We start from the raw sequence: 26,758 nt of genomic DNA on the forward strand, positions 1-26,758 counted from the left end.
TTCCTCCCCTATAATGCAACCCCCTGAAAGAGCGGAGTCAGGGAACCAGCATGAATAGTGACACTGAGGAAGGCTATTACAGTGAGTAATCAAGTCCTCTGTCCCCGATTCATGAAACTGTGGCAAGCTAATTTGCAGGTAGGGTAAAATTTTAAACTTTTCCAAATTCTTGATAATTTGTTCTTACTTGCTTTACTGGCAGCCTCTGATTCTCTGCCAAAGGTGACACAGTTCATATATCTTGTCTCTCCTTGAAAAGGCTTGTCACTCTGGAATCCAGTACCTTTGGTTGCCTTCTCTGATGGGTATAAGAATTTATGAGTTTTTTTTCTTGTGAGGATGGGAGTAACATTCTCATTCAGCTTTCTACATCTTAAGTGGAAGCACAGTTCTCAACGTATACCAATTTGACTACTTTCTACTACCAAAGACAGGCACTCACTGATCTGCAAACTCTTACTGTTCAGCACACAAACATGTTTAATTAGTTTTTCAAAGAAGCACAGCTTGAGGAATGAACTCCAGGAATTTTGGAAAAACAGCTCATGGAAAATTTCAACACAAGGGCTGGAAGCAATGGGCCAAGGATGTTTACTTTCCAACAGGTGAGGTAGGAAAGAGAGAATCTGATTAATGAGGAATAAGGTACAACATGTACATATGCACTGGCCAACAAGTCTTATAGAGGACTGAGGGACATACGGGAAAACTACAACCACTCGGGGGTAGAGCGAGGGCTCTTGAAGCTCTCTAAAGTGAACGGAGGGTTGTGACAGAAAGGTCTGAAGAGGAGACAAAGGGCACATGGAAGAGCAGCAAGTGGAGTTGCGAGGAGCCTCTCCACAGTCATGCCTCTTCCTCCCCTCCACTCGCACTCTCACTTTTTCTGGGAAACAGAATCCAGATTTCTTTAGTGAAATTTACCTCTTCTACATGGTAGTGCTTACTCTTCCCCTAACCAACTTTCTCAGGACTCCCTGAATCATGAAAGATTAGAAAAACATTTGGAACTAATTCAACACTGAGCTGTTAGTTCCTGCAACATAGATTCTTGGTTCCTAACTTTTCTTCATTACTATCTTTGTTTAATTTTTCTTCTAACTCTGTGAATTTCCCAATACAGTCGACTATCCATGTCCATAAATTTTGCATCCATGGAATCAACAAACTGTGGATCAAAAAATTTTCTTTTAAAACCCCAGAAAGTTTCAAAGAACGAAACTTGAATTTGCCACATGCCCAGCACTATGCTGAATCCACACGAATGAAGTGATGTGTAGGCAGACCCTGCTGTAGCCTATATGTAAATATGTTATATGCAAATACTATGATATTCTATATATGGGACTTAAGCATCCTCGAATTTTGGTATCTGAGGGGAGGGGCCCTGGAACCAATCCCTCTCAGATACCAAGAGACAACTGTATTCCCATTTTGCTGAAGTTAACCAGGGTTGAATCTGTGTTGCTTGCAACCAAAGAAACCCAACTGATCCAGGGTTTATAGTATAATAGAGGGCGTTACTGAAGCCAAAGAAACCTTTTGAAAGTAACCTGAAATCCAGACACTTTTTAAAAAATTGTTAAAAGGACATAAATTAATAACTGTCAAAACTGTTGGCTCTGGTACAATGATTAATCAATTCTATGTTTCTTTGTGCTTGTAGTTAATTAGCATTTTCTAATGATTATGCTGACAATGTTTATTATTATAAATTACATTTAGAGTTCACTCTCATATCTCCCACGTTGGAAATAAAAGCAAATGGGAGTGAACTAAAAGACACATCACATGCTACACAGGAGAAAATCGAGCAGAGGTTACAAATGGCCTATGTTACAATGAAATATATGCATTTATGGAAATTTAGCAGTTTGTGATTTTTTTTAAAATTCCACTTATAAAAGTCATTTGTGCTAGGCAAACTGTATGTGGAGAAAATTTCAAGCACAGGATATACTACGTAGATATAACAATGAGAAATACAGTGGAGCACCAAATAGGATGGTCTTAACAAAGCTCTTGAAAAATGCACAGAGCAAAAATGAGACAAACTACTGCTACAAACAGATAAGCCTGACAAGTGCTGTTGGAATGAAAAATTATTTTTTGGTTAATCTCACCCGCTTGTTATAAAGCTTACAAGGGTAGATTTCACACGTGGTTCAGATGAGGGAGCCTTTTTTTTTTTAAGGAGAATGACAGAATGTTAATTCCTATTCAATCTGAAATTTAGTAACACAACTTACAGAAATAAAAGAAGATTTGAAGATTCTCTTTTACATGTATATTTTATATATATATGAGAACTACATTATTATATATAAGAATTGTCATATATTCTATTATATAATATGCTTCTCTTTATAGAGAATATATAATATACCTAACATAATATATATTATATTGTGATATATATGTATATACTATATTGTGCTATATACATAATATATATCACTAAGTTCTTTTTAGGGTTATGTCATTACTTTAAAAAAATACTATTAAAAGAATTTATAAGAAAAGATAAGGTTGTGTCCCGATAATAATCAGGATAACACTGCCTAATATTTAATACCTAAGCTTTTTTTCAAACACGGTAACTGAGTAGACCTGAAAATTCAGGGAGCCCACTCTGCCACGAGTTAGTTTGACACAGGGTTACTCAACCTTGGTACTACTGACATTTGGGCGGGATAATTCTTTGTTGTGGGAGGCTATCCAATGTATGATAGGGTGTTTAGCAGCACCTCTGACCTCTACCCACTAGATGCCAGTGATACCCCTAATCAAAAATGACTCTTGATGTTACCAAAAGTAACTATACCAGTTCTTATCTGGAGCTGAGCTGTCTGATACAGTAGCTACTAGCCACGTGTTGCTACTGAGCACTTGAAATGTAGCTACTCCAAAGTGAAATGTGCAATAAGTATATAATACGCACTTGATATAAAATAAAAAATATAAAATATCTAATGTTTATGTTAACTGAATTATTTGGGGTATACTCTGAAATATATTATAAAATTAATTTCACCTGCTTGTTTGTACTTTTTTTTTAACGTGGCTACTAGGAAACTTTAACTTACATATATAACTCACATTCTATTTCTGTTGAATAGCACTGGTCTAGAAACTTGAAATAATTTAGTATTATTTTTTAATGAAATAAATTTTAAGTCTACTAAACAAGCCAAAGAGAATTAGGAAAGCTCTCCACAGTCCCATTACATTAGCTCAATTTTGAGTGTCATAACTCCTCATTATCATGCCTAGATGCTTTTTCTGCTTTAAATACATCATTTCTATTCCAGTGCTTTATTCTCAATGTTTGAATTGGTTCTTTTCTTACTGCTGATTTATCTTCATGTTGTTCTTTATCATTCTCCTGAATACCACCTTCTTTCATACACTCAGGACCTTTCCTGGTGGGATGCTGAGATGCTGCAGCATCCATCATATTTAGAAAATTGTAAGAAGGAAGAAGAGGTTTCCATTCCTGTGCAGATAAAATTTCTGGAAAAAAAGATAACAATCAAGGGTTAAAGATGAACAAAGAAATCATCACATAAATATACTAGAAAATGTTTTATTTTGAAAGATATATCTGTAGAAGTGAAAACTTTACCAGTTTTACTTACCTAAACAAAACCATATTTTTTACTACATTGTGTAGGAAATTTTATACATTTCTCATTACTAGCCATTTTTATTTTTTATATTTGCAAGCTATTATATTCTAAATAAAGGTTAGTTAATAGGAAGAAAACAAAGATCCATAATCTCCATGCCAGTTAATCCTTTTGAGGTTTTAGAAAATTGCAATATGTTTAAGAGATTACCACACAAACAGGTACAAGTTAAAACTGAAAATGTTTCCCACTTCCCTCACTAACTCTGTCTTTATCCCAAGAACTGGAACTATTTCTTATGTATCAGCCCAAAAAAAGTTTTTGGCACATACATATTTATTTATTATCTAGACAAGTATTTCCTAACATTTTAAAAACATTTTCTGTTTTGAAGCTTTTAACATCTTTTGCACACACTTTGTGACAACGAGATAATTTTATAAAAACAATTATAACACTGCAGGCTCGGTTGGTGTGGCTCAGTGGATTGAGCGCTGTCCCATGGACTGAAAGGTCCCAGTCTGATTCCCAGTCAAGACGCATGCCAGCGTTGTAGGCTTGATCCCCAGGAGAGGGGGTGCAGGAGGCAGCTGATCAATGTTTTTCTCTCACATCAAAGTTTCTCTCTCTCTCTCCCTTCCTCTCTCTCTAAAAAAATCAATAAAAACATGAAAACTAAAATAAATAAATAAACACTGCAGTCCAGTGGGCTGAGAGGATGACAAAATGCCTAGAACTGGGTATCACAATTCTGCTAATTATTTGTCAAGGGAATACTACAAACGTCTTACTGTTTTCAACTGCAAATAAATCTTCTCTCATTATGTATGGGTAACAAATACTTTATTATCAAATTAGTAATGATTATTGTAGCTAACATTTATTGAGCCACTATATACCAGGCATTATCCATTTTAACCTTGCAATTCCATGAGGTAAGTACAATTATTATCCCAGTTTTATACATGAGAAAGCCAAGGCCTACAAAGGGCAGAGAACTTGACCCAAGTTAAGTGTAAATCTCAAATAAAAGTAACCAGTGGCCACAATTTCACAGATATTAAGAGCTGCAGCAAGCACAGTGAGGCAGACACCTGTGGCACCATTACAGAGCCAGGCTACTCAGCTGCAAGACCCCACCTAAGATCGCTCTCCCAAAGAGTGGTGCAAGCAGGCCCTGCCAGCACAAGAAGACGGAACCCAATACAGACAAGTACCGCTCGGTTTACTTCTTCCCTGCTGCAGGGGCTGCAAGAATAACTTAAGAATAGGAGCAGTGAAACAAAGAAATAATGGAGACTCCTCAAAGAGTGAGTTGGCAAAGGTTTTCATCCAAATTGCAAAGGAATGCCTGGCTAGAGGGGCTCAGTTCGTTGACAGTCATCTGATGCACCAAAAGGTTGCTGGTTTGATTCCAGTCAGGGCATGTATGGAAGGCAACTGATCTTTGTTTCTCTTGCACATCGGTTCTCTCTCTCTCTCTCTCTCTCTCTCTCCCCCTAAGCATGTCCTTGGGTGAGGATTAAAACAAGAAAACAAAAAAATTGCAATGGAAGATATACCACTCTCTCAGGAAACTTAGAAGAATAATTCTGATTCTTTCCTCTGGCAATGGTTTGAGTTGAGGAATCCAAGTGCCCCTAGTATGTTCCTTGTAGAAAAGGATCTTTACATGAATCATGATGATACTTCAGATTTCACACTAAAGTGACTTTGCATACATAATTTTATTTATTTTTAAAAATAAACGTGAGATAGTCAGAGTAGGAACTATTAATCTCATTTTACAGTTGTAGAGGAGAAAATGAAGAAAGATTGCCTAGCCCTGGCCGGTTTGGCTCAGCGGTTAGAGCGTCGGCCTGCGGTCCTGAGAGACCCGGGTTCGGTTCCCGCTAAGGGCGCGTACCTCGGTTGCAGTTTGTCCCCGACCCTGGTTGGTCGTGTGGGTGGCAGCCACTTGATGTGTCCCTTCACGTCGATATTTCTCTCTCTCTCTCTGTTCCTCTCTCTCCCTTCCACTCTACCTGAACAAAAAATGGAAAAATGTCCTCGGGTGAGGATAAAAAAAAAAAAAAAAGAAAGATTGCCTAGAGACACACAGTTATTAATTTAAAAGGCTGGATCATAACCTCAGATTTGTGTGACTTTAAACATTATCACTTTTTTTTTTTTTAATTTTTTTTTATCCTCACCCGAGGACATTTTTCCATTTTTTGTTCAGATAGAGCGGGAGGGAGAGAGAGGAAGAGAGAGAGAGAGAAACATCGATGTGAAAGGGACACATCGAGTGGCTGCCACCCACACGACCGACCAGGGCCGGGGACAAACTGCAACCAAGGTACATGCCCTTAGGGGGAACCGAACCCGGGTCTCTCGGGACCGCAGGCTGATGCTCTAATCGCTGAGCCAAACCGGCCAGGGCTTTTTTTTTTTAAAGCAATCCATTTGAGAGGTTCCCTGGCCTTAGCTACATATAATCCTATCTGACTTAGTCAGGGTCCATGGGGCCTCAGTTTCACAGCAGCTACAAAATGTCAATACTCTTCTGGTTCTGTAAAACAGTAATGCAGACAGAAGTGAACACACTCCAGACTATCTGGAGAATTCATGTGGCTACAATGAAGAAGTCAGAGATGAGTGATCACCACAAAAAAAGCCTCCTTCCAGATTATGATTTAAACAAGATAGTCAATTTAATTAATTACTTTGCACATTTCCTATGAAAATATTAAAACTAGCCCTGGCCAGTTTTGCTCAGTGGTTAGAGCGTTGGCCTGTGGACCAGAGTCCTGGGTTCAGTTCCCTCTAAGGGCACGTACCTCGGTTGCAGTTTGTCCCTGGCCCCAGGTGGGGTCGTGTGGGTGGCCACCACTCAATGTGTCTCTCTCACATCAATGTTTCCCTCTCTCTTCCTTCCCCTCTCCCTCCCGCTCTATCTGAAGATAAATGCAAAAACGTCCTCGGGTGAGGATAAAAAAAAACAAAAACTAAAGTTATCTCATAAAATTTATGACTTAGAAATATCATCTAAAACTATACAGAATAGCCAAAATAACTGTGGAAATTAAGAACAAAGTTGGAGAAATCAAATTTCTATAGCATTGAAAGACAGTGCGGTACTGTCATAAGGCACCTGAGCTTTGGACAGACACAAAACATGTACATCAATATTTAGAGCAGCATCATTCATAATACTTAAAAAGACAACCCAAATGCCCATCAACTGAAGAATGAAAAAACAAATGTGGTATATCCATACAATGGAATATTATTCATCCATAAAAAGAAATGAAATAGTAATTCATGCTATAACATGAATGATCCTTGAAAACCTATGCTAAGTGATTCCATTTATATGAAATATCCAGATTAGGCGAATCTTAAAGACAAATAAGTAGTTGTCGGGAGGAGGGGAGAGAAGGAAAGAGTGGGGAGTGACTACTAATGGGTATGGGATTTCTTTTTGGGGTGATGACAATATTATAGAATTTAACAGTATTAATGGTTGTACAATGTTGTGAATATACAAAACACCACTGAACTGTAAGCTTTAAAAGGGGGAATTTTATGGTATGTGAATTATATTTCAATATAAAAATACCATCTATAGGCTACTTAGACATAATAATTTAGTTAAACTGCCTAATTTAACTGAAATAAAGCAGACCACCTGGAAGAACAGGTGTGCTACAATGACTGACACTTAAAATAAATTCAAGTATCTGATGAAATATACACAAATATGCAAAATAGTATATTCAAACTATGCATGCTGGTTGAGAGACAATATAACACTGAATGGAGTGTGTACACCAGAACTATTTGTGTGTGTACATATAAATACATATTCACATACATAGACACATCCCTTATTTTGGGATTCTATCATGAAACAGTGTCAAAATATTATTATAATATAGTTTATGTGGTATTCAATAACAAAATTCATGGAGAGTACCTTAGGAGACCTTTCATTACATCAAATTTCATATTGTTTCCTCAATATACTAGTGATTTAAGTCATGACATATTAACTTATTTAAATTATATCAACAGGCCCATTGTTGTCATAATTATATATAAATAAACATATGCATCTATACCACAAGTATACATTTGCATTTTAGAAAAGTAGAAACTATGGTATGTTATGAGCCAGTATCATAAATCCTAAGCCAAGAACTATTTTCTTGTGATTCAAAATTCTGGCTCTGGAACAAAAAAGAACCAGGTTGGAATCCAAGCCCCCTCACTTACTAGTTAATTATATGACCTTTAAATAGGTACTTAACTCTTCTACACTTGATAATACTTCACATGACTCTTGTGAGAATTAAATGAGATAATGCATGTGAATAACTTGGCATTGTGCTAGACACCTAGTAAGCATTCAATAAATGTTAACTACTATAGCCCTGGCCAGGTGGCTCAGTTGGATGGAGCACTATCCCTTACACCAAAAGGTTGTAGTTCAATCTCTGGTCAAGGCACGTACCTAGGTTTCAGATTCGATCCTAGGTTGGGGTGTGTATGGGAGGCAATGGATCAATGTTTCTCTCTCACAGCGATATTTCCTTCTCTCTCTCTCTCTAGAAATCAATGAGAGCATGTTCTTGAATGATGATTAAAAAAAACTTAGCTATTATTATTAAATTTAATACAATGGTACTTATCTTCTGTGGTTAATAATACCTATCACATAGAAGACTGTCCCATGCTATTAGCATAATATTTGTGATACTTACAAACATTACAATTCAACTAATTCTGGCATTCATTAGCTATCACTCAAGTTTAAAACTATATGAAACAAAATACATAATGGCATGCATTAAACAAAAGAGAAAACTCACTGATATGACTTTCTAGTCCTGCTTCCAATTTGTTAAGCCACAACAAAAGGTTCTGTTCAGTTATGGCTTGATCCGAAGGAAACGCAAACACTTGGCCACCTGAATGCACATTCACCACAACAAGAAGTGGTAGTGGAGGTAGAGCTTCAAAATACACCTTCAAGATTCCTCTCCCCACAGGAGTATTCTTTCTGCGAAAGAAAGCAATCGAACACACTAAATGAATACTTCTTCCTATAACAAAATAATAGTTTGTAGAACATTAACCTTTAAATATTGTATCAAGCCAGTAAGTTTATCTTATTAAAAATGTCCTAACCAGCCCTGGTCAGTTTGGCTCAGCGGTTAGAGTGTTGGCCTGTGGTCCAGAGAGACCCAGGTTCGGTTCCCGCTAAGGGCACGTACCTCGGTTGCAGTTTGTCCCCGGCCCTGGTTGGTCGTGTGGGTGGCAGCCACTCGATGTGTCCCTTTCACATCAATGTTTCTCTCTCTCTCTTCTTCTCTCTCCCTCCCACTCTAACCACTGAGTCAAACTGGTCAGGACAAGGCTACATTTTAAAATCGAGAAGTACCAAAAAAGAAACTAAAGAAAAATGATGAAATATCACAATATTTATTTTTCTGTATTTGCCAGATTTTCTCAATGGACATCAATTACATTTAATATCAGGAGAATTACTTTAAAAATTTATTGTATGACAAAAGTAAAGGCAACAAAAGAAAAAATAAATAAGGGGACTACATCAAACTAAAAAGCTTCTGCACAGCAAAGGAAACCAACAAAATGAAATAGGAGAAAATATTTGCAAATCACATCTGATAAAGGATTAAAATCCAAAATAACTGAAGAACTCAACAACATCAAAAAATCCAATTTCATAATGGACAGAAGAACTGATTAAACATTTTTGCAAAGAAGACATACAAAGGCCCAAAGGTACATGAAAAGATGCTCAACATCACTAATCACCAGGGAAATGCAATCAAAACCATATTGAGCTATCTATCACTTTCCACCTGTTAAAATGGCTATTATAAAAAAGACAAGAGATTGTAAATGTTGGTGAGGATACAGAGAAAAGGGAACCCTTGTGTACTGTTGGTAGGAATGTAAATCGATGCAATGACAAACAGTGTGAAGGTTCCTCAAATAAATAAAAATAGAACTACTATATGATCCTGCAATCCCAGATCTGGGTATATATCCAAAAAAATAAAAATAAAAGCAGGGTATCAAAGAATATATGCACTCCCATATTCACTGCAGCATTATAAATGAATAAAGAAAATGTAGCCTGGCCAGTGTGGCTCGCTGGTTGAGTGTTGACCCATGCACCAAGAGTTCATGGTCAGGGCACATGCCCAGCATGCAGTTTGATTCCTGGTCAGGGCACATGCCCAGGTTGTGGGCCAGATCCCCAGTGGGGGGCATGCAGGGGGTGGCCAATTGATGTTATCTCTCATCTCTCCCTTCCTCTCTCTCTAAAATCAATAAAGAAAAAAAATATTAAAAAAAAAATGTAGCCCTAGCTGGTTTGGCTTAGCGGTTAGAGCGTAGGCCTGCAGTCCAGAGAGACCCAGGTTCGGTTCCCGCTAAGGGCATGTACCTCGGTCGCAGTTTGTCCCTGGCCCTAGTTGGGTCATGCAGGTGGCAGCCACTCAATGTGTCCCTTTCACATCGATGTTTCTCTCTCTCTCTCTTCCTCTCTCTCCCTCCTGCTCTGTCTGAATAAAAAATGAAAAATGTCCTCAAGTGGGATAAAAAAAAATGTAGTGTGTGTATGTATATGTATGTACACACATGCATTCAATGTAATATTATTCAGCCATGGCAAAGTAGGAAATTCTGATATTTGCTATGACATGGATGGACCTTGAGGGCATTATGCTAAGTGAAATAAGTCAGATAAAGACAAATACTGCACAGTATCATTTAAATATAGAATCTAAAAAAGAAAAGTCTAACTCATAGAAACAGCAGAAAAGTAGTTGCCAGGGTACAAATGTTCAGCTGTAATAATGTCTCAAGAGCTAATGTATAACATGGTGACTATGATTATAGTATATAATTGAAATCTGCTAGGAGAGTAAACTTAAAATGTTCTCCCCAACCCCAATTTGTGTGTGTGTGTGTGTGTATAAATAGGTGAGGTGATGGATGTGTTATTAAATAGATGGAGGAATTTTTTGTTTATTTGTTTTTTTGTTTTTTGTACAGATAGAGTGGGAGGGAGAGAGAGGAAGAGAGAGAGAGAGAGAAACATCGATGTGAAAGGGACACATCGAGTGGCTGCCACCCGCACGACCAACCAGGGCCGGAGACAAACTGCAACCGAGGTACATGCCCTTAGCGGGAACCAAACCCGGGTCTCTCCGGACCGCAGGCCAACGCTCTAACCGCTGAGCCAAACTGGTCAGGGCAGATGGAGGAATTTTTTCACAATGTATACATATATCAAATCATCACAATAATTTTAAATATCTTACAATTTTATTTGTCAATTATACCTCAATAAGGCTGAAAAAAAAACACAGAAAAAAATTACTGTAGAATAGAATTTCATCTAAAAAGACATTTTAGAGCATCTGAGAGAGTTTAGTTACTAAAAGATCACGACATATACATGGTCCCAAAATATTAACTCCAAAGGTAGAGTGAGAGGGTTTCATTTTCTAATGAAAATATAATAAGTATACTTTCTTTACCTTTTATATATTAAAAGATAACAACATACTTACAGATTTAACCAGCAAGGGATAACTGAATCCAGGTGTTTCTCTTTTACCAGGGTCAATATTGCTTTTTGATACTGAGGGTTTATGCTGCCATCACTGAATAAGATAAGTAATGGTTTCTGAAGCTGTAAGTAAGTGGGAAGATTTTCCACAGTGATTTCTGGCTGTTAAAAAGAGAACAAGGGGAATGATGATGTATGAAACACAAAATAATGTTCAAATCACTCCTGCAGTTTTAGTTTGTAAAATGTAATTCAAATATATTACCATTTAAGTGATTTGCTATACTGACTAATAAATATAAATCTCAAGAGTTTTTTAATTTAAGCCCACTTTATCTTAATAAAGTTATTTTCAAAATAAAACCACTAACAGAATTTAAAAATAAATTAACTTAGAGGAGCATCCTGTTTTACAAGGATGTATCACATCTAATGATTTCTTATGCTAAAATCTGGATAAGAGCAGAAAACGTACACATGACAAACAAAACTTGTTATATTTTTCTCTAACGTGAAGTTTTTGAAATAAAATATAAGCTGATCTTTAAATATAATCTTTTAACATTTGTGATTACTTAAAATAAAAATAAGATTGTACCTCTTTCACTATTACGGATTTGTAGCATAATTAGAATAATCAAAAAGCTGTGGTACATGTACACAATGGAATACAACTCAGCTGTAAAAAAGGAAACCTTTCCTTTTGTAACAGCATGAATGGACCTAGAGAGCATTATGCTAAGTGAAATAAGCTAGTCAGAGAAAGACAAGTACCACATGATTTCACGAATATGTAGAATATAACAAACTGAACTAACAAGCAAAATAGAGACAGACTCATAGATAGAGAGCAGGCAGACAGCTCTGGGTGAGGGTGGCTGGGGGTGATGGTGGATGGACTAAGCAAGAAAAAAAGGAGAAAGAATTCATGGACATGGTCAATAGTGTGATGACTGAGAGGGGGAGAGGCATAGAGGGGATAAATGGTGATGGAAAAATAAAAAATATATATTAAAAAAAACACAAGTTAGGGAGCTTGTGAACAATGATTTTAGGAAGTGATATTTGATCTGGGCCTTGGATAAGAAACAAGATCTTGACATACTGAGGTGTGTGCTAGAGCAGGGATTCTAGATATAGGGAGCACCATGAGGACAGGCAGAGAGGTGTTAAGGCGTGTGTGTGTGTGTATATCTATCTATCTATCTATCTATCTATCTATCTATCTATCTATCTCTGGGGAACAGTGAGAAGAATGTCAGATTTAGACATACAAGAGGCAAATGGGAAAATGGCTTCATAGGTTTTCTAGTTTCTGGGAATGCTTAGAAGATTTTGAATCAAATGAGTGACATGGTTAATTAACCCTGTTTTAGAAGGATGACCGACTGGAATATGAATTTGTGGACAGACAGACCAGTGACAGGCTCTGTTATTTCCTATGTCTGGCAGGAAAAATAAACAGAGTTCTGTGAGTTTAGAAGGAAAGTTAAGATTAGAAACTCAGATTTAGAGGAATCATCAGACGGTATAATATGATAGAGTTTATAGGCATGAATAAAATTTCCCAAAGAAAGAACACAGAAAAGAAAGAAGAAAAAAGGGTTGAGGATATAATTCTAGAGTGGCCAAAGGGTTGAAGGAGTATCTGGAGAGAACTGAATTGCAAATTCCAAAGGAAAAAATAATTTTTAAAAGGAATGGCATAGTTAACAGTTTTATGTGGTTTTTTTTTCCCCACCCCTCTCTACCCACCCCCTCATTTTCATAGTTAACAGTTTTGATTGCTACTGAGAGGCTACGGTGAAACAGAAAAGATCATCAAATTTGATAAGTGGAAGGTGACCTTGAGGAATCTGAGTATGTAAGAGGCTATAATTGTGTGGATTCTGGTATTCTTATTCATAGGAAAAGCATAAAAAAAGGAACTTAATGTATCTGATAAAAGTACTAAACATACTTCCTAACAAATAGTTCTAAATGTGGGATATATCATTGCTTATACAATTATCACGTAACAGTGATACCTCGGTTCTCGAACATAATTCGTTCCAGGAGGACGGTCGAGAACCAAATTGTTCGAGAACCGAAGCAATGAAACCCAATAGGAAATAATGGAAACTGGATTAATTCGTTCCAAGCCCCAGAAAATGCCTATTTACTGGCCTAATTTGTATATAATATGTAGAAAAACATAAGTCTCAACAAGAAATAAAAGTGTACAGTATGTCTAAGGGTTAAATTCAGTGTAAAGCGTGACTCTCTCCACAAAGCGTGACTCTCTCTCTGCACTCACACTGATGACGCGAGCAAGGCGCGCTGGGCCGAATGAACGCCATTCGGCTCAACTCGGCTCATCTCGGAAGTTCGAGTTCCAAATATTTGTTCGGATTCCAAGACAAAAGTTTCTCGAATCTCCTGGTCGAATACCGATTTGGTCGAAAGTCAAGGCGTTCGAGAACCGAGGTATCACTGTATTTGACTTTTGGGCATTATTTACCTAGGCTAATTTGTAATCAAGTTCACTAAAATAAAAGGTTGATGCCATATTAAAAATATTTACCATCTGGCCCTGGCTGGTGGGGCTCAGTAGTTAGAGCAGCAGCCAAAGCACCAAAGGTTGAGGGTTCCATTCCCAGTCAAGGACACGTACCTACCTGGGTTGCAGGTTTGATCCCTTCCCCCTGTCCGGGTGGGTACCGGAGGCAACCAATCAATGGGTCTCTCTCACATTGATGTGTTCTCTCTCTCTCTCTCTCTCTCTCTCTCTCTCTCTCTCTCTCTCCAACCCACCCTCCTTCCACCCTCTCTAAAAATCAATGGAAAAAATATCCTTGGTTGAGAATTAACAAGAAATTAAAAAATATTTACCATCTGGTCATCCACTCCTCTTTCCTATCCAGATGATGGAATCACAGTCTTTCTAGTACTGTACTTAAATGCAGGCCAGGAGATGAGCTTGCTGCTAGTTGGCGACTGCAGTAACTACATGCTCTAGACTTAAACCTCCAACAAAAAGTAACTTGAGGAAATCTAATAATAACCACTTGAGGGTTTTTTAATTTATGAAAATGTCATAAACTAAAAGCAAAATAATTATAGCTGTTCAGTATTTCGTCAAACACTGCAAACCAAAACACTGCACGCTGGAGCACTGCCACAATGCTTATCGTGTTTACCTAAACTATAATCAGATTTTGATTGTTAACTTTGCCCTAAATTTCTCAGCCTTAAAGATTATAATCTTAAAGAAAAAAATTGATACTAATTTGTATCTATCAGTTAGGCAAAAAGAGTAAAATGATACAAATCTTCTGTTGGGCAAAACAGGAATAACTATCAAAAGTCTTAAAAATGTGCCTACCCTTTGGAAAAGCAATTCAAATTCTATGAATTACAAATAAGTATATAGTCATGGAAACACCAAAAGATTATCTAAAAGGAAGGTCCCTGAGTAAAGCAAAACAAACTAAAAACAAATATTCATTGACAGAAAACTAATTAAATACTGCTTTTTAGTACAACAGAATTTTTTATTTTAATTTTATTTTTGTTACAGAGGTTTCTCCTTTTTTACCCCATTGACACCCTCCTCGCCAATGCCCCCAACCTGTCCCTGGCTTTGTTGTCCATGTCCATTGGTTATGCGCACATGCATATAAGTTCTGTGGTTTATCTCCCCCACCACCACCACCACCACCACCCCCTCTTCTAAGGGTGGTCAGTCTGTACCCTACTTCGACGTCTCTGGGTCTACCCTATTCCTCAGACTGTTATGTTCATTATATTCCACAAACAAGTAAGATCATATGAAACTTGTCTTTCTCTGTTTGGCTTGTTTCACTTAGGATACTACTTCCCAGGTCCCTCCACGTCGTCTCAAAGGATAAGAGATCTTTCATTCTTACAGCTGCAGAGTACTCCACTGTGTATATGTACCACTGCTTTTTTATCCATTTGTCTACTGATGGACACTTGGGCTGTTTCCAGATCATAGCTATTGTAAACAGTGCTGCTATGAACATGGGGGTACATATATTCTTCCTGATTGGTGTTTCAGGCTTCTTAGGGTATATTCCTAGAAGTGGGATCACTGGGTCAAATGGAAATTCAATTTTTAATTTTTTGAGGTAACCCCATAGTGTTTTCCATGGTGGCTGCACCAGTCTGCATTTCCACCAGCAGTGTACTAGTGTCCCCTTTTCTCCACACCCTCGCCAACACTTGTTGTTTAATGATTTGTTGATGGCAGCCATTCTGACAGGTGTGAGGTGATACCTCATTGGTTTAATTTGCATCTCTCTGTTGATTAGTGATGTTGAGCATTTCTTCATATGTCTCTTGGCCATTTGTATGTCCTGTTTGGAGCGATGTCTATTCAGCTCCTCTGCCCATTTTTTAATTGGGTTCTTTGTCTTCCTTTTGTTGAGTTGTTTGAGTACTCTATATATTTTGGAAATTAATCCCTTATCTGATGTACCATTGGCAATGATGCTCTCCCATAGAGTGGGTTGCCTTTACATTTTGGTGGTTGTTTCTTTTGCTGTGCAGAAACTTTTCAGTTTGATGTAGTCCCATGTGTTCATTTTTCCTCTCTTTCTGTTGCCTTAGGCGATGTATCAGTGAAAATTCTGCTACGTATGATGTCCGAAATTTTGTTGCCTACATTTTCCTCTAGGATTTTTATGGATTCACGGGTCACATTTAAGTCTTTTAACCATTTTGAGTTTATTTTTGTGTATGGTGTAAATTGATGGTCTAGTTTCATTTCTTTGCATGTAGCTGTCCAATTTTCCCAACACCATTTATTAAAGAGGCTGTCTTTACTCCATTGTATGCTCTTGCCTTTGTCAAATATTAATTGAACATAATGTCTTAGGTCCATTTCTGGGTTCTCTGTTCTGTTCCACTGGTCTATATGCCTGTTCTTGTGCCAGTACCAGGCTGTTTTGATTACACTCGCTTTGTAGTATAACCTGATATCTGGTATTGTGATCCCACCTACTTTGTCCTTCTTTTTCAAGATTGCTGTGGCTATTCGGGGTCTTTTTCTGGTTCCATATGAACTTTTTTTTTTTTTTTTATCCTCACCCGAGGACATTTTTCCATTTTTTGTTCAGGTAGAGTGGGAGGGAGAGAGAGGAACAGAGAGAGAGAGAGAAACATCGACGTGAAAGGAACACATCGAGTGGCTGCCACCCTCATGACCGACCAGGGCCGGGGACAAACTGCAGTCGAGGTACGCACCCTTAGAGGAAACTGAACCCGGGTCTCTCAGGACCGCAGGCCGACGCTCTAACCGCTGAGCCAAACCGGCCAGGGCCATATGACCTTTTGAAGTACTTGTTCTACTTCTGTGAAATATGTCGTTGGTATTTTGATGGGGATTGCACTGAATCTACAGATTGCTTTGGGTAATATGGAATTTTAATGATGTTAATTCTTCCAATCCATGAACAAGGTGTGTGCTTCCACTTTTTTATGTTTTCCTCTATTTCTTTTTTCACTTTCCTGTAGTTTTCTGCAAATAGGTCCTTTACTTTTTTGGTTAAGTTTATTCATAGTATCTTAATTTTTTTGCCGCTATGGTAAATGGGATTGTTTTTTCAGTTTCTCTTTCTGTGAGTTCATCATTGGTGTATAAGAATGCCGTTGATTTCTTCACGTTAATTTTGTATCCTGCTACTTTGCCAAATTCATTTATTGTCTAGTAGATTTTTGATGGAGTCTTTAGGATTTTCTATGTATACTATCATGTCATCTCCAAATAGTGACAGGTTCACTTCCTCCTTTCCAATTTGGATCCCTTTCATTTTTTTCTTCGTGTCTGATTGCTGTGACTAAGACTTCCAGTTCTATGTTAAATAAGAGTGGCAAAAGTGGACATCCCTGTCTTGTTCCTGTTCTTAAGAGAAATGCTTTTAGTTTCTGACCATTGAGTGTGATGTTGGCTGCAGGTCTTTCATATATGGCCTTTATTATGTCAAGATATGATCTCTCTATTCCCACATTGCTGAGCATTTTTATCAGAAATGGATGCTGGATTTTGTCAAATGCTTTTTCAGCATCTATTGATCATGTGGTTTTTATTCTTCATTTTCTTTATGTGGTGTATCACATTTATTGATTTGAGAATATTGTACCAGCCTTGCATCTCTGGGATGAATCCCACTTGGTCATGGTGAATAATTTTTTGATGTATTGCTGGACCCAATTTGCTAGTATTTTGTTGAGGATTTTGGCGTCTATGTGCATCAGCAATATTGGCCTGTATTTTCTTTCTTTGTAGTGTCTTTTTCTGGTTTTGGAATTAGAATTGTGCTGGCCTCATAAAATGAGTTTGGAAGTCTTCCTTCTTAAATTTTTTGAAATAGTTTGAGGGTGGGTGTTAGTTCTTTTTTGAATGTTTGGTGAAATTCCCCCATGAAGCCATCTGGGCCTGGGCTTTTGTTTGCTGGGAGAGTCTTGATTACCTCTTCAATTTCCTTAGTTGTTATTGGTCTGTTCAAGTTTTCTATCTCTTCCTGGTCCAGTTTTAGGAGACTATGTGTTTCTAGAAATTGGCCCATTTTGCTTAGATTGTCGAATTTGTTGCCATATAATTGTTCACAGTAGTTGTTAACGATCTTTTGTATTTCTGTGGTGTCAGTTGTTACCTCTCCTATTTCATTTCTGATTTTTGTATTTGGGTTCTCTCTCTTTGTTTCTTGGTGAGTCTAGCTAAGGGTCCATCAATCTTGTTTATCTTTTCAAAACACCAGCTCTTTGTTTTATTGATCCTTTGAATTGTCTTTTTGGTCTCTATGTCATTTATTTCTGCTCTGATCTTTACTATTTCCCTCCTTCAACTTGTTCTGGGGTTTACTTTTTGTTTGCTTTCTAGTTCTTTAAGTTGTGAGGTTAGATAGTCTATTAGAGATTTTTCTTGCTTCTTAAGGTAGGCCTGTAGTGTTATGAACTTCCCTCTCAGTACTGCTTTTGCTGCATCCCATAAATTTTGTGTTGTTGTGTGTTCATTGTCATTGGTTTCCAGGAAGTTTTTAATTTCTTCCTTGATCTCCTCAGTAACCTATTCATTGTTTAATAATATGCTATTTAGCCTCCATGTGTTTAAATGTCTTTGCATATTCTTGTTGTAATTGATTTCTAGTTTCATGCCACTGTGATCTGAGAAGATTCTTGATATGATTTTAATCTTCTTGAACCTGTAGAGATTTTGTTTGTGTCCTAACATGTGATGTATCTTTGAGAATATCCCATGTGCACTTGAGAAAAATGTGAATTCTGCAGTTTTGAGGTATAATTCACTGTAGATATCTATTAAATCCATTTGGTCTAGTGCTTCATTTAGAGTCTCTGTTTCCTTGCTAACTTTTTTTGTCTAGAGGATCTATCCAGTGATGTCAGCAGGGTGTTGAAGTCCCCTGCTATGATTGTATTGCTGTCGATTTCTTCTTTGAAGTCTTCCAGAAGATTTTTAATATATCTTGGTGCTCCTATATTGGGTGCATATATGTTTACGAAGGTTTTATCTTCCTGTTGAATCGATCCTTTCAATATTATGTAGTGGCCTTCTTTGTCTCTAGTTATGGCCTTCATTTTGAAATCTATTTTATCAGATATGAGTATTGCTACCCTAGCTTTTTTTCCTTTCTGTTTGCTTGAAAGACTTTTTTCCATCCCTTCACTTTCAACCTATGTGAGTCTTCTGTTGTGAGGTGGGTCTCTTGTAAACAACATATAGATGAGTCATGCTTTCTTATCCAATTAGCCACTCTGTGTCTTTTTATCGGAGCAAACCATTCACATTTAAGGTGATTATTGATATGTACTTATTTATTGCCATTTTTGTTTAGTGTAGTTATATTTCTCTTCCTATTTCTTCTACTAGTTACAGCAGTCCTTTTAACATTTCTTGCAGTGCTGGTTTGGTGCTAATATATTCCATTAGCCTTTTTTTGTCTGGAAAGCTCTTTATTTGACCTTCTATTTTGAATGATAGCCTTGCTGGATAGAGTAGTCTTGGATTCAGATCCTTGTTTTTCATGACCTTGATTATTTCATGCCATTCCCTTCTGGCCTGAAGTGTTTCTGTTGAGAAGTCAGCTGAGAGCCTTATGGGGTTTCCTTTGTAGGTAACCTGTTGTTTATCTCTTTCTGCTTTTAGGATTCTCTCTGTCTTTAATTTTTGGCGTTTTAATTACTATGTGTCTTGGTGTGGGCCTGTTTGGGTTCTTCTCAGTTGGGGCCCACTGTGCTTCTTGAACTCGAATGCCTTCTTCCTTCTCCAAATTAGGGAAGTTTTCTGTCACTGTTTCTTCAAATATATTCTCTAACCCTTGCTCATTTTCTTCTTCTTTGGGGACTCCTATGATGCGAATATTATAACGTTTCCAGATGTCCCACAGTTCTCTTAAGCTGTCTTCCTGTTTTTTAATTGTTTATTCCTTTTGGTTTTCTGATTGGTTGATTTTTTTTTCTACCCTGTCTTCTAATTCAGTGATCCGGTCCTCAGCTTCCTCTAGTCTGCTGTTTAGACCTTCCAATGAGTTCTTTATTTCTGATATGTCATTCTTCATTTCTTCTTGGTGGTTTTTAATTTCCAATTGGTTGATTTTCAACATTTCTATGTCTTTACTCATGGTGTTGATGTCCTTACTCATGCTATTGAGCTTCCTCAAGATCATGGCTCTGAATTCTAGCTGTTAACTTGCTTAACTGCTCCTCATTTATCTCGTCTTCGGTAGAGGTCTCTTGTTCTTTCATTTGGCCTTTGTTTCTTTGTTTCACTATTTTGGCTATCACAGTGGGCTTTGGAGCCTGCCAAACTTTTCCTGTGGGTGTTGGTGTTCTGTTATTTGGGGCTCCCTCTCCTGGGTTTGGATGAGCGAGGGAGGACCCATGTTAAACACCACTGTCAAGTCTTATTTTCCTGGGTAGAGTTGCTATTCTAGGAATGGTTCAGCTATCCTCTAGCTTTTTGCCTGGAGGCTATCAGTAGGGGTTACTTGAAGAGCCTTGCGTTCTCAGTTTAATGAAAAACTCCCTCAGGTGCTCAGTGTAACAGGATTTCCTGAGCGTGGGGCAGATGCTGGTTATTAATGAGCCTCATTTTGCATTTCAATAGACCAATGGGTGGGGTTGAATCTCCGAGGGAAGGGCCACCACCTCTCCCCCAGAGCCCTGGGTGGTGTAAGATGGCCACCGTGCAGTGTGGCTGCAACTCAGCAAAAGCTCTGAGCGCCCTCCAAATCCCGAGTGTTCCCACACAGTTCCAGTCCAGTCCGCCCTTCATCTGCCGGAGCCCAAGGTGAATGGCTGTGGCTATTTTAGCGTCTGTCCTGGCTCTGCCCTGTGGAGCCGCTTGGGACTTTAACCCCGAGGGCTCTGCTCACAGCTAAGGCCGCTGCTGACCATGGGCTCCCAGCCCCCCTCTCACGCCTCCACAATCCTACCAGGATTGAGTCAGTGTCCCTGGTGATATGGTCCTCGCCAGCTGCTTTTCTGTTGCTTTTTTCCGTTGGTTTGTCTTTATTTTAGTTGTAATTCCAGTTTGTTCCTGGGAGACAGTCTGTGTAGCTTCCATTCACTCCACCGCCATTTTGGAATCTCCCAGAACTCAGTACAACAGAATATTATGCAGATATTAAAAAACCAATATGCCTATCTTTATTTCTTGATAAACATATCCTTTAATATATAAAAAGGCAAACACATATATACACATGTAATTTCGTTAAAGTTTGGGATAATATATCCCCATATTTAAACTTGGTTAAAGAGGTTGATTCTAATTTTCTTCTTTATAGTTTTCAATATTATCTTGAAAAAAAAATACTTATAATAATTCCAATAATATAACCCTATGTATTTGCTAAAGAAATATTTATTTAATAACATGTTATTAAAGACAAAACTGTTACTTTAGTAAATAATTTAGAAAACTACATCCTGAAAATATTAATAATGCAATAATAACCTATAACTTTAACTGGGGGAGAGTGGTAAGGGAACAGAACCAAGGTGACAAAAAGATATAGTAATTAAGACTACAGTTATTATGGAGGGACCTGGAGAGTATTATGCTAAGTGAAATAAGCCAATCAGAAAAAGACAAATATCACATGATCTCACCTACTTATAGAATATAACAAAGAAAACAAATTGATGAACAGAATGGACTCGAAGACATGAATGTGGGGTACAGACTGACAAACCTCAGAAGAGAGGGATGAGGGGGGAGATAGACCACAGAACTTATATGCATGTATGCGTAACCAATGGACATAGACAACAATGAGGGGGGGAGGGGGCGGGATTGGGAGGAGGGTGTCAATGGGGGGAAAAGGATAAACATCTGTAATAAAAATAAATTAATAAAAAAATAAATAAAATAAAAGGAAAAAAAGACTACAGTCATTTATTTGAGCCTAAAATGTAATGTCATTAGATCATCATGATGACATAAAAACAAAGTATTTGTAGCAGATAAAAGTGCTCCTTATGTCACTTTATAATTGTAGAAAAACATATTTATAATAATCTAACTATATTTAATATAAATGCAAACCAACTGAAATAAAGTAATGCAGATTAACCCTGGATGGTGTGGATCAGTGGTTAGAGCATCCGCCTGTGGAGCAAATGGTCTCAAGTTCAATCCCCAGCCCTGGTTGGGGCCCCTGCGGGAGGCAACCAATAGATGTGTCTCACATCAATGTTTCTGTTTCTCTCTCTCTCCCTTTCCTTTCCTCTCTCCTTCCCTCCCTCCCACTCTCTCTAAAAAAAGTCAATAGGAAAAATCTCCTTGGGTAAGAATTAACAACAACAAAAATGAAGATTACATTTTTTGTGCCCCTGAATCTACTATTAAACACAGCATTGAAAAAGGCCTTTCATAAGTCAGTCTTTTGTTCTAAAACTGTATAAAGAATAAAAATACCAGCTAGCCCTGGCCAGTGTGGCTCAGCAGGCTGGAGTATCATCCCATACACCAAAAGGTGGTGGGTTAGATCCCTGGTCAGGGCACATACTCAGGTTGCGGGTTTGGACCCCGGTCCAGTTGTGTAAGGAAGGCAGGCGATTGATGTTTCTCACATCGATGTTCCCCTTCTCTCTCCACCCCCCAACTCTGGAATCAATTTTTTAAAAATATCAACTAACATTTGTTTAATGTTTACCATGGGCCAAACACTGAACACACATCTCATTTAGTCTTTACAATAACACTCTGCAATTGCTACTATGATACTATCACCTACATTTTACCTATGTGGAAACTGGGACACTGATAAGTGAACACACTGCCAGTAAGGAATCAGGAAAGGATCTGAAGCTGAGCAGTCGGACTCTCTGGAATCCATGTGCTTTATACCAAGTTTCAGCCTAGATTAAGTACTTCAACTGGCCATCATCCACAATGGCTTCAGCAATAAAAATAATCCAAAGACATGGAAACTTTTGGCAGTGGACTAGGGAGAAGCTTTATGCATAATGAGTGAACAATAAAAGAGGGCAACTCAATGAATCCTCAGCTCACAGATATCATGCCCTATGCCAACAAAAGCTGGAAAATCATGTATTAAGATGAACTACCTTTAACTGATCTAGATATCCTTATTTCAAATAACATCCTTATTATAAAATATACTCACAAATATTTCCAGTAATGCATTTGTTATTATTTGAACTATTTCTTGACCATGGGTGTTAGCTAATGGAATGCTCTCTACTTTTCCTTCTTTGTGTTTGGCAAGCAGCAAGGCTGGAAGAGTTGCAGTATATTTATTTGACCTGTGGAGAAATATATATTTTAAAGTTTCAGCTAAACTATAGTAAGTCATCAAAAACAAACAATGAGGCCAAGAGGACACAGTGGAAGGCAGCAAATGAGAAGCCCTATTACCAAGGGAAAAATGAACTCAATTTACAGACAAATTTATGTTCTGTAGCCTTGACAACCTAGATTGAAAGAAAGCAACAGATAATAATCGCTCAGATTTTTTTTCTAGATAACTATTCATTAAGAAAATGTCCAAATAGGATTAGGACACACTGAATACTTCTCAAACTTTCTGGTCTGCTCACCATGCTGCTGAGCAAGGAGAGAGGCATTTACTAGAAATCTACTATTTGCAGGCACCACACCAGCTGCCTTTAGTTAAGTTTTCACTTAACCCTCAGAACAGCCCTATAAAGTAGCCACTGTCACCCCCCTCTTACAGAAGAGGAAACCAGGACTCAGAGAGTGATAAATAGCAGAGAGAGAATTCAAACCGAGGTACTCCAGACACAGTCTGTGCTTTCTCCACTGAAACAGAGTCCAAAGCTGTTCTTTCTTGCCACTACTTTTGCCAACTAACCCTAAAAGAAAATCACTAAACAGGAAAAAATGCTTTGTGTGAAATTGCCAGTGATATAGTCACATTTATATCATGTAAAAAATTCATGCTAGAACAAAGTATAGACATTACAATAACATAAGCACTGGTAAGAGAGGCCAGTCTTCAGATTACCTGCAAAACCCTCTTAGTTGACCAGTTGGTTATAAACAAAACACACCCTGAAAATGACTGCTCTAGCTCTTGGGGCCACAGTTACATGCACGAAGACAGCAGAAAAGAAGATAGTGGGTCAAGTGAATAGGTTTCATATTTTCTAAAGATCTGGAATTCAGTGCTTTTTTTAAATTTCTAATTTCGAGGATAGAACAGGAACTTGACCATCAAAAGCATATGTCATCAGTGTTCAGCATGAAATATTTAAGCTCAGAAATCACAATTAGGAATATTACAGTCAGATGGTAAGAAAGACAAATTACTGGGCTTAACTCCACTTGTACCTGAAAATGAGCCATTATATAGAATGTGACAATCTCCAAATTTCAGTTCATTCCTTCATTCTGCAGCAACTGAAATATTTGGTAGTTTACAGGTGCCCCAAATTCCACAAACAAAGTAACTTAAGTGGCTGTAAAAAGCACTAATTAAGTATATGTTAGCAGTAACTTAAAATTAGGTAGAACTATCAGGTATAGTTGCACCAATTAAAACTCTGGGAAAGCCCTGGCCGGTTTGGCTCAGCGGTTGGAGCGTCGGCCTGCGGTACAGAGAGACCCGGGTTCGGTTCCCGCTAAGGGCACATACCTGGGTTGCAGTGTGTCCCCGGCCCTGGTTGGTCGTGTGGGTGGCAGCCACATCGATGTTTCTCTCTGTCTCTCTTCCTTTCTCTCCCTCCCACTCTATCTGTACAAAAAAATGGAAAAATGTCCTCGGGTGAGGATTAAAAAAAACTCTGGGAGAAATCTGGAAAAACTTTTTTATATATATATATATATCTTGGTGGCAAATCAAAATCCAAATACTCAAGAAGTACCCCCCGCCCCCCAATATGACAACTCCAAAGAATCAAAACCCAAAGAAAACATTTTTTATAGGAAGACGAAGCAATATAAATCCAAGCTTCCTCCTCTGGGGCGGCAGCCTAAAGTAAAAGAATATCTAAAAATTCTAAATAGCCAGGTGGTACTTCCCATATCTTCCTAGAAGGTAATTAAAAATTGTTATGTTGCTACCCTATCTTCTACATCAACTGTGTAAAGACAAGCAATATATTATTTTGCAAACTTCCTCCCTAAAATTAGAAGACCAATAAACTTACAGTATTGAAACATCTTCTTTAGAATAAATTCCAGCGATAACATATCCTTTTAGGTACTTTATTGCTTCAGTGAAATCTTCTCTTGCTAAAAATACACAGACAAGACAAAAAAAAAATGAAACCTTTAAAATTATATGTGCTACTCGGCTGATGAACAGATTTATAAATGAGAGTATTTCATTATTAATTAATTATAAAGATAAATATTTAAGTGCAGACCTTATATAACTTAGTAGTTCTAAAATAAATGTGTTCTTTTTATGACATTTGATTACTACAGAAATATAAATTGATGTAATGCAGCTATGGTTCCCTAAACAAATATACTCTAAATTTGTAAGATTTATGGCACTCTAGTCATACATATTTACTGAATAAATATTTGTTGCTTTTTAAAATTTACTGCTAAGGTAAGGTAAATGGAGACAACTATCTTACATATATCCTGGAAAGAGAAGCAGGTATGTGAAATGATATACACATTACAATCACAAAATCTAAAAGAACCAATTGCATAGACAATAATAGCATACTGGAAATTCTAGTCCTCGAGAATGTCTGTTAGGCTTTTGCAACTAGGAGGGATTTGTGTCTTCTTTTTTATTTCCTGCATTTTCTATAATCTGTTTTTTTGTTACTTTTTTTTTTTTTTTTTTTTATCCTTATCCGAGGATATTTTTCCATAGATTCTTCAGATAGAGTGGGAGGGAGGGAAGGGGGAAAAGAGAGAGAAACACTGATGTGAGAGAGACACATCGACCGGTCACCCCCTGCATGACCCTGACCAGGGCCAGGGATCAAATCACAACCAAGGTATGTGCCCTTGACTGGAATTGAACCTGCGACTCTTTGGTCCAAGGGCCAAAACTCCAACTGCTGAGTCAAACCAGCTAGGGCTGTTTTTGTTACTTCTGAGCTTTAATTTCTGTATCAGTTTTTTTCTCATTTGTAAGGATACCCATATTCAAAATTAAAACTATTATGCCTATAGATTTCTGAATACATTTTTATAAATAATAGCATGTTCTGGCCCTGGCCAGTTTGGCTCAGCAGTTAGAGTGTCGGCCCACGGACCAGAGAGTCCTGGTTTGGTTCCCACTAAGGGCACGTACCTCGGTTGCGGTTCATCCCCAGCCCCAGTTGGGGTCATGAGGGTGGCAACCAGTCAGTGTGTCTCTCTCACATCGATGTTTCTCTCTTTCTCTTCCTCCCACTCTGTCTAAAGACAAAAAAAAAAAAAAAAAGTCATCAGGTGAGGATTAAAAAAATAATAATAGCATGTTAGGATCATGTTAATAATCAGATAATCAAGAAGCAAGTCTGAATTACAAATCGTAGACTAATGAGAAAAGAGCAGAGGTGGACTTATATAAATGACATATTCTTGCCAAATGGAGGCCTACTGATACAGCTCAGCTTGCTTCATGAAAAGTTCATAGTAGTTCAAATACAAAAACGACAATGAAGACTTGAGTCATAAAGCACCTAGCCATCTTGGCATGCTGAACCCAAAAGATCTGTACCTTAGCATACAGCACTATATTTAGGCTGTGAACATCAACACTGTTAACACTGGGTAACCACAAGATTTGTTTCTTTAAAAAGGATGCATACTTGCCACAAGATTAAGAATTGTTTGTAAGAAAGTAAGCTTACTAGAATGACACAGCCAGCCAGCAGGCAGCACTGAGAGCTCATTTACAATCGCAATTCTAATAAGAAACTAGTAATCCATGAAAATATTTTCTTTAGCTTGTGCTATACCAAAGTAGAAAAGATTCATAAGAAAACTAAGCAACTAGAAAGGACTAAGTGACCATGCTTTCATTCTAAGAGAAAACAGGGATAAATCCTGGTCAATAATTGAACATTATCTAAA

At 37.7% G+C, this 26,758-nt stretch overlaps 1 protein-coding gene across 2 annotated transcripts in view; it reads right to left on the minus strand.

Annotated features, from left to right (window-relative positions):
• Positions 1 to 217: 217 nt before the first annotated feature.
• The window catches only part of TXNDC16 (thioredoxin domain containing 16), a 94,766-nt gene continuing 68,225 nt past the window's right edge, over positions 218 to 26,758 (minus strand). The window contains exons 15-20 of one of the 2 annotated variants that reach the window (XM_036276285.1): positions 24,880 to 24,964; positions 22,875 to 23,013; positions 11,222 to 11,382; positions 8,483 to 8,673; positions 3,350 to 3,513; positions 218 to 298 (exon numbers count right to left, since the gene is read on the minus strand). In XM_036276285.1, coding sequence (XP_036132178.1) covers positions 233 to 298; positions 3,350 to 3,513; positions 8,483 to 8,673; positions 11,222 to 11,382; positions 22,875 to 23,013; positions 24,880 to 24,964 — 806 coding nt within the window. In that variant the 3' untranslated portion in view covers positions 218 to 232. Of the gene's footprint in view, positions 299 to 3,232; positions 3,514 to 8,482; positions 8,674 to 11,221; positions 11,383 to 22,874; positions 23,014 to 24,879; positions 24,965 to 26,758 lie in introns of those variants that run through there. The other variant, XM_036276275.1, reaches the window with a different exon arrangement.

The sequence above is a fragment of the Molossus molossus genome, unplaced genomic scaffold (assembly GCF_014108415.1).
Source record: "Molossus molossus isolate mMolMol1 unplaced genomic scaffold, mMolMol1.p scaffold_m16_p_1, whole genome shotgun sequence".
NCBI lineage: Eukaryota > Metazoa > Chordata > Mammalia > Chiroptera > Molossidae > Molossus > Molossus molossus.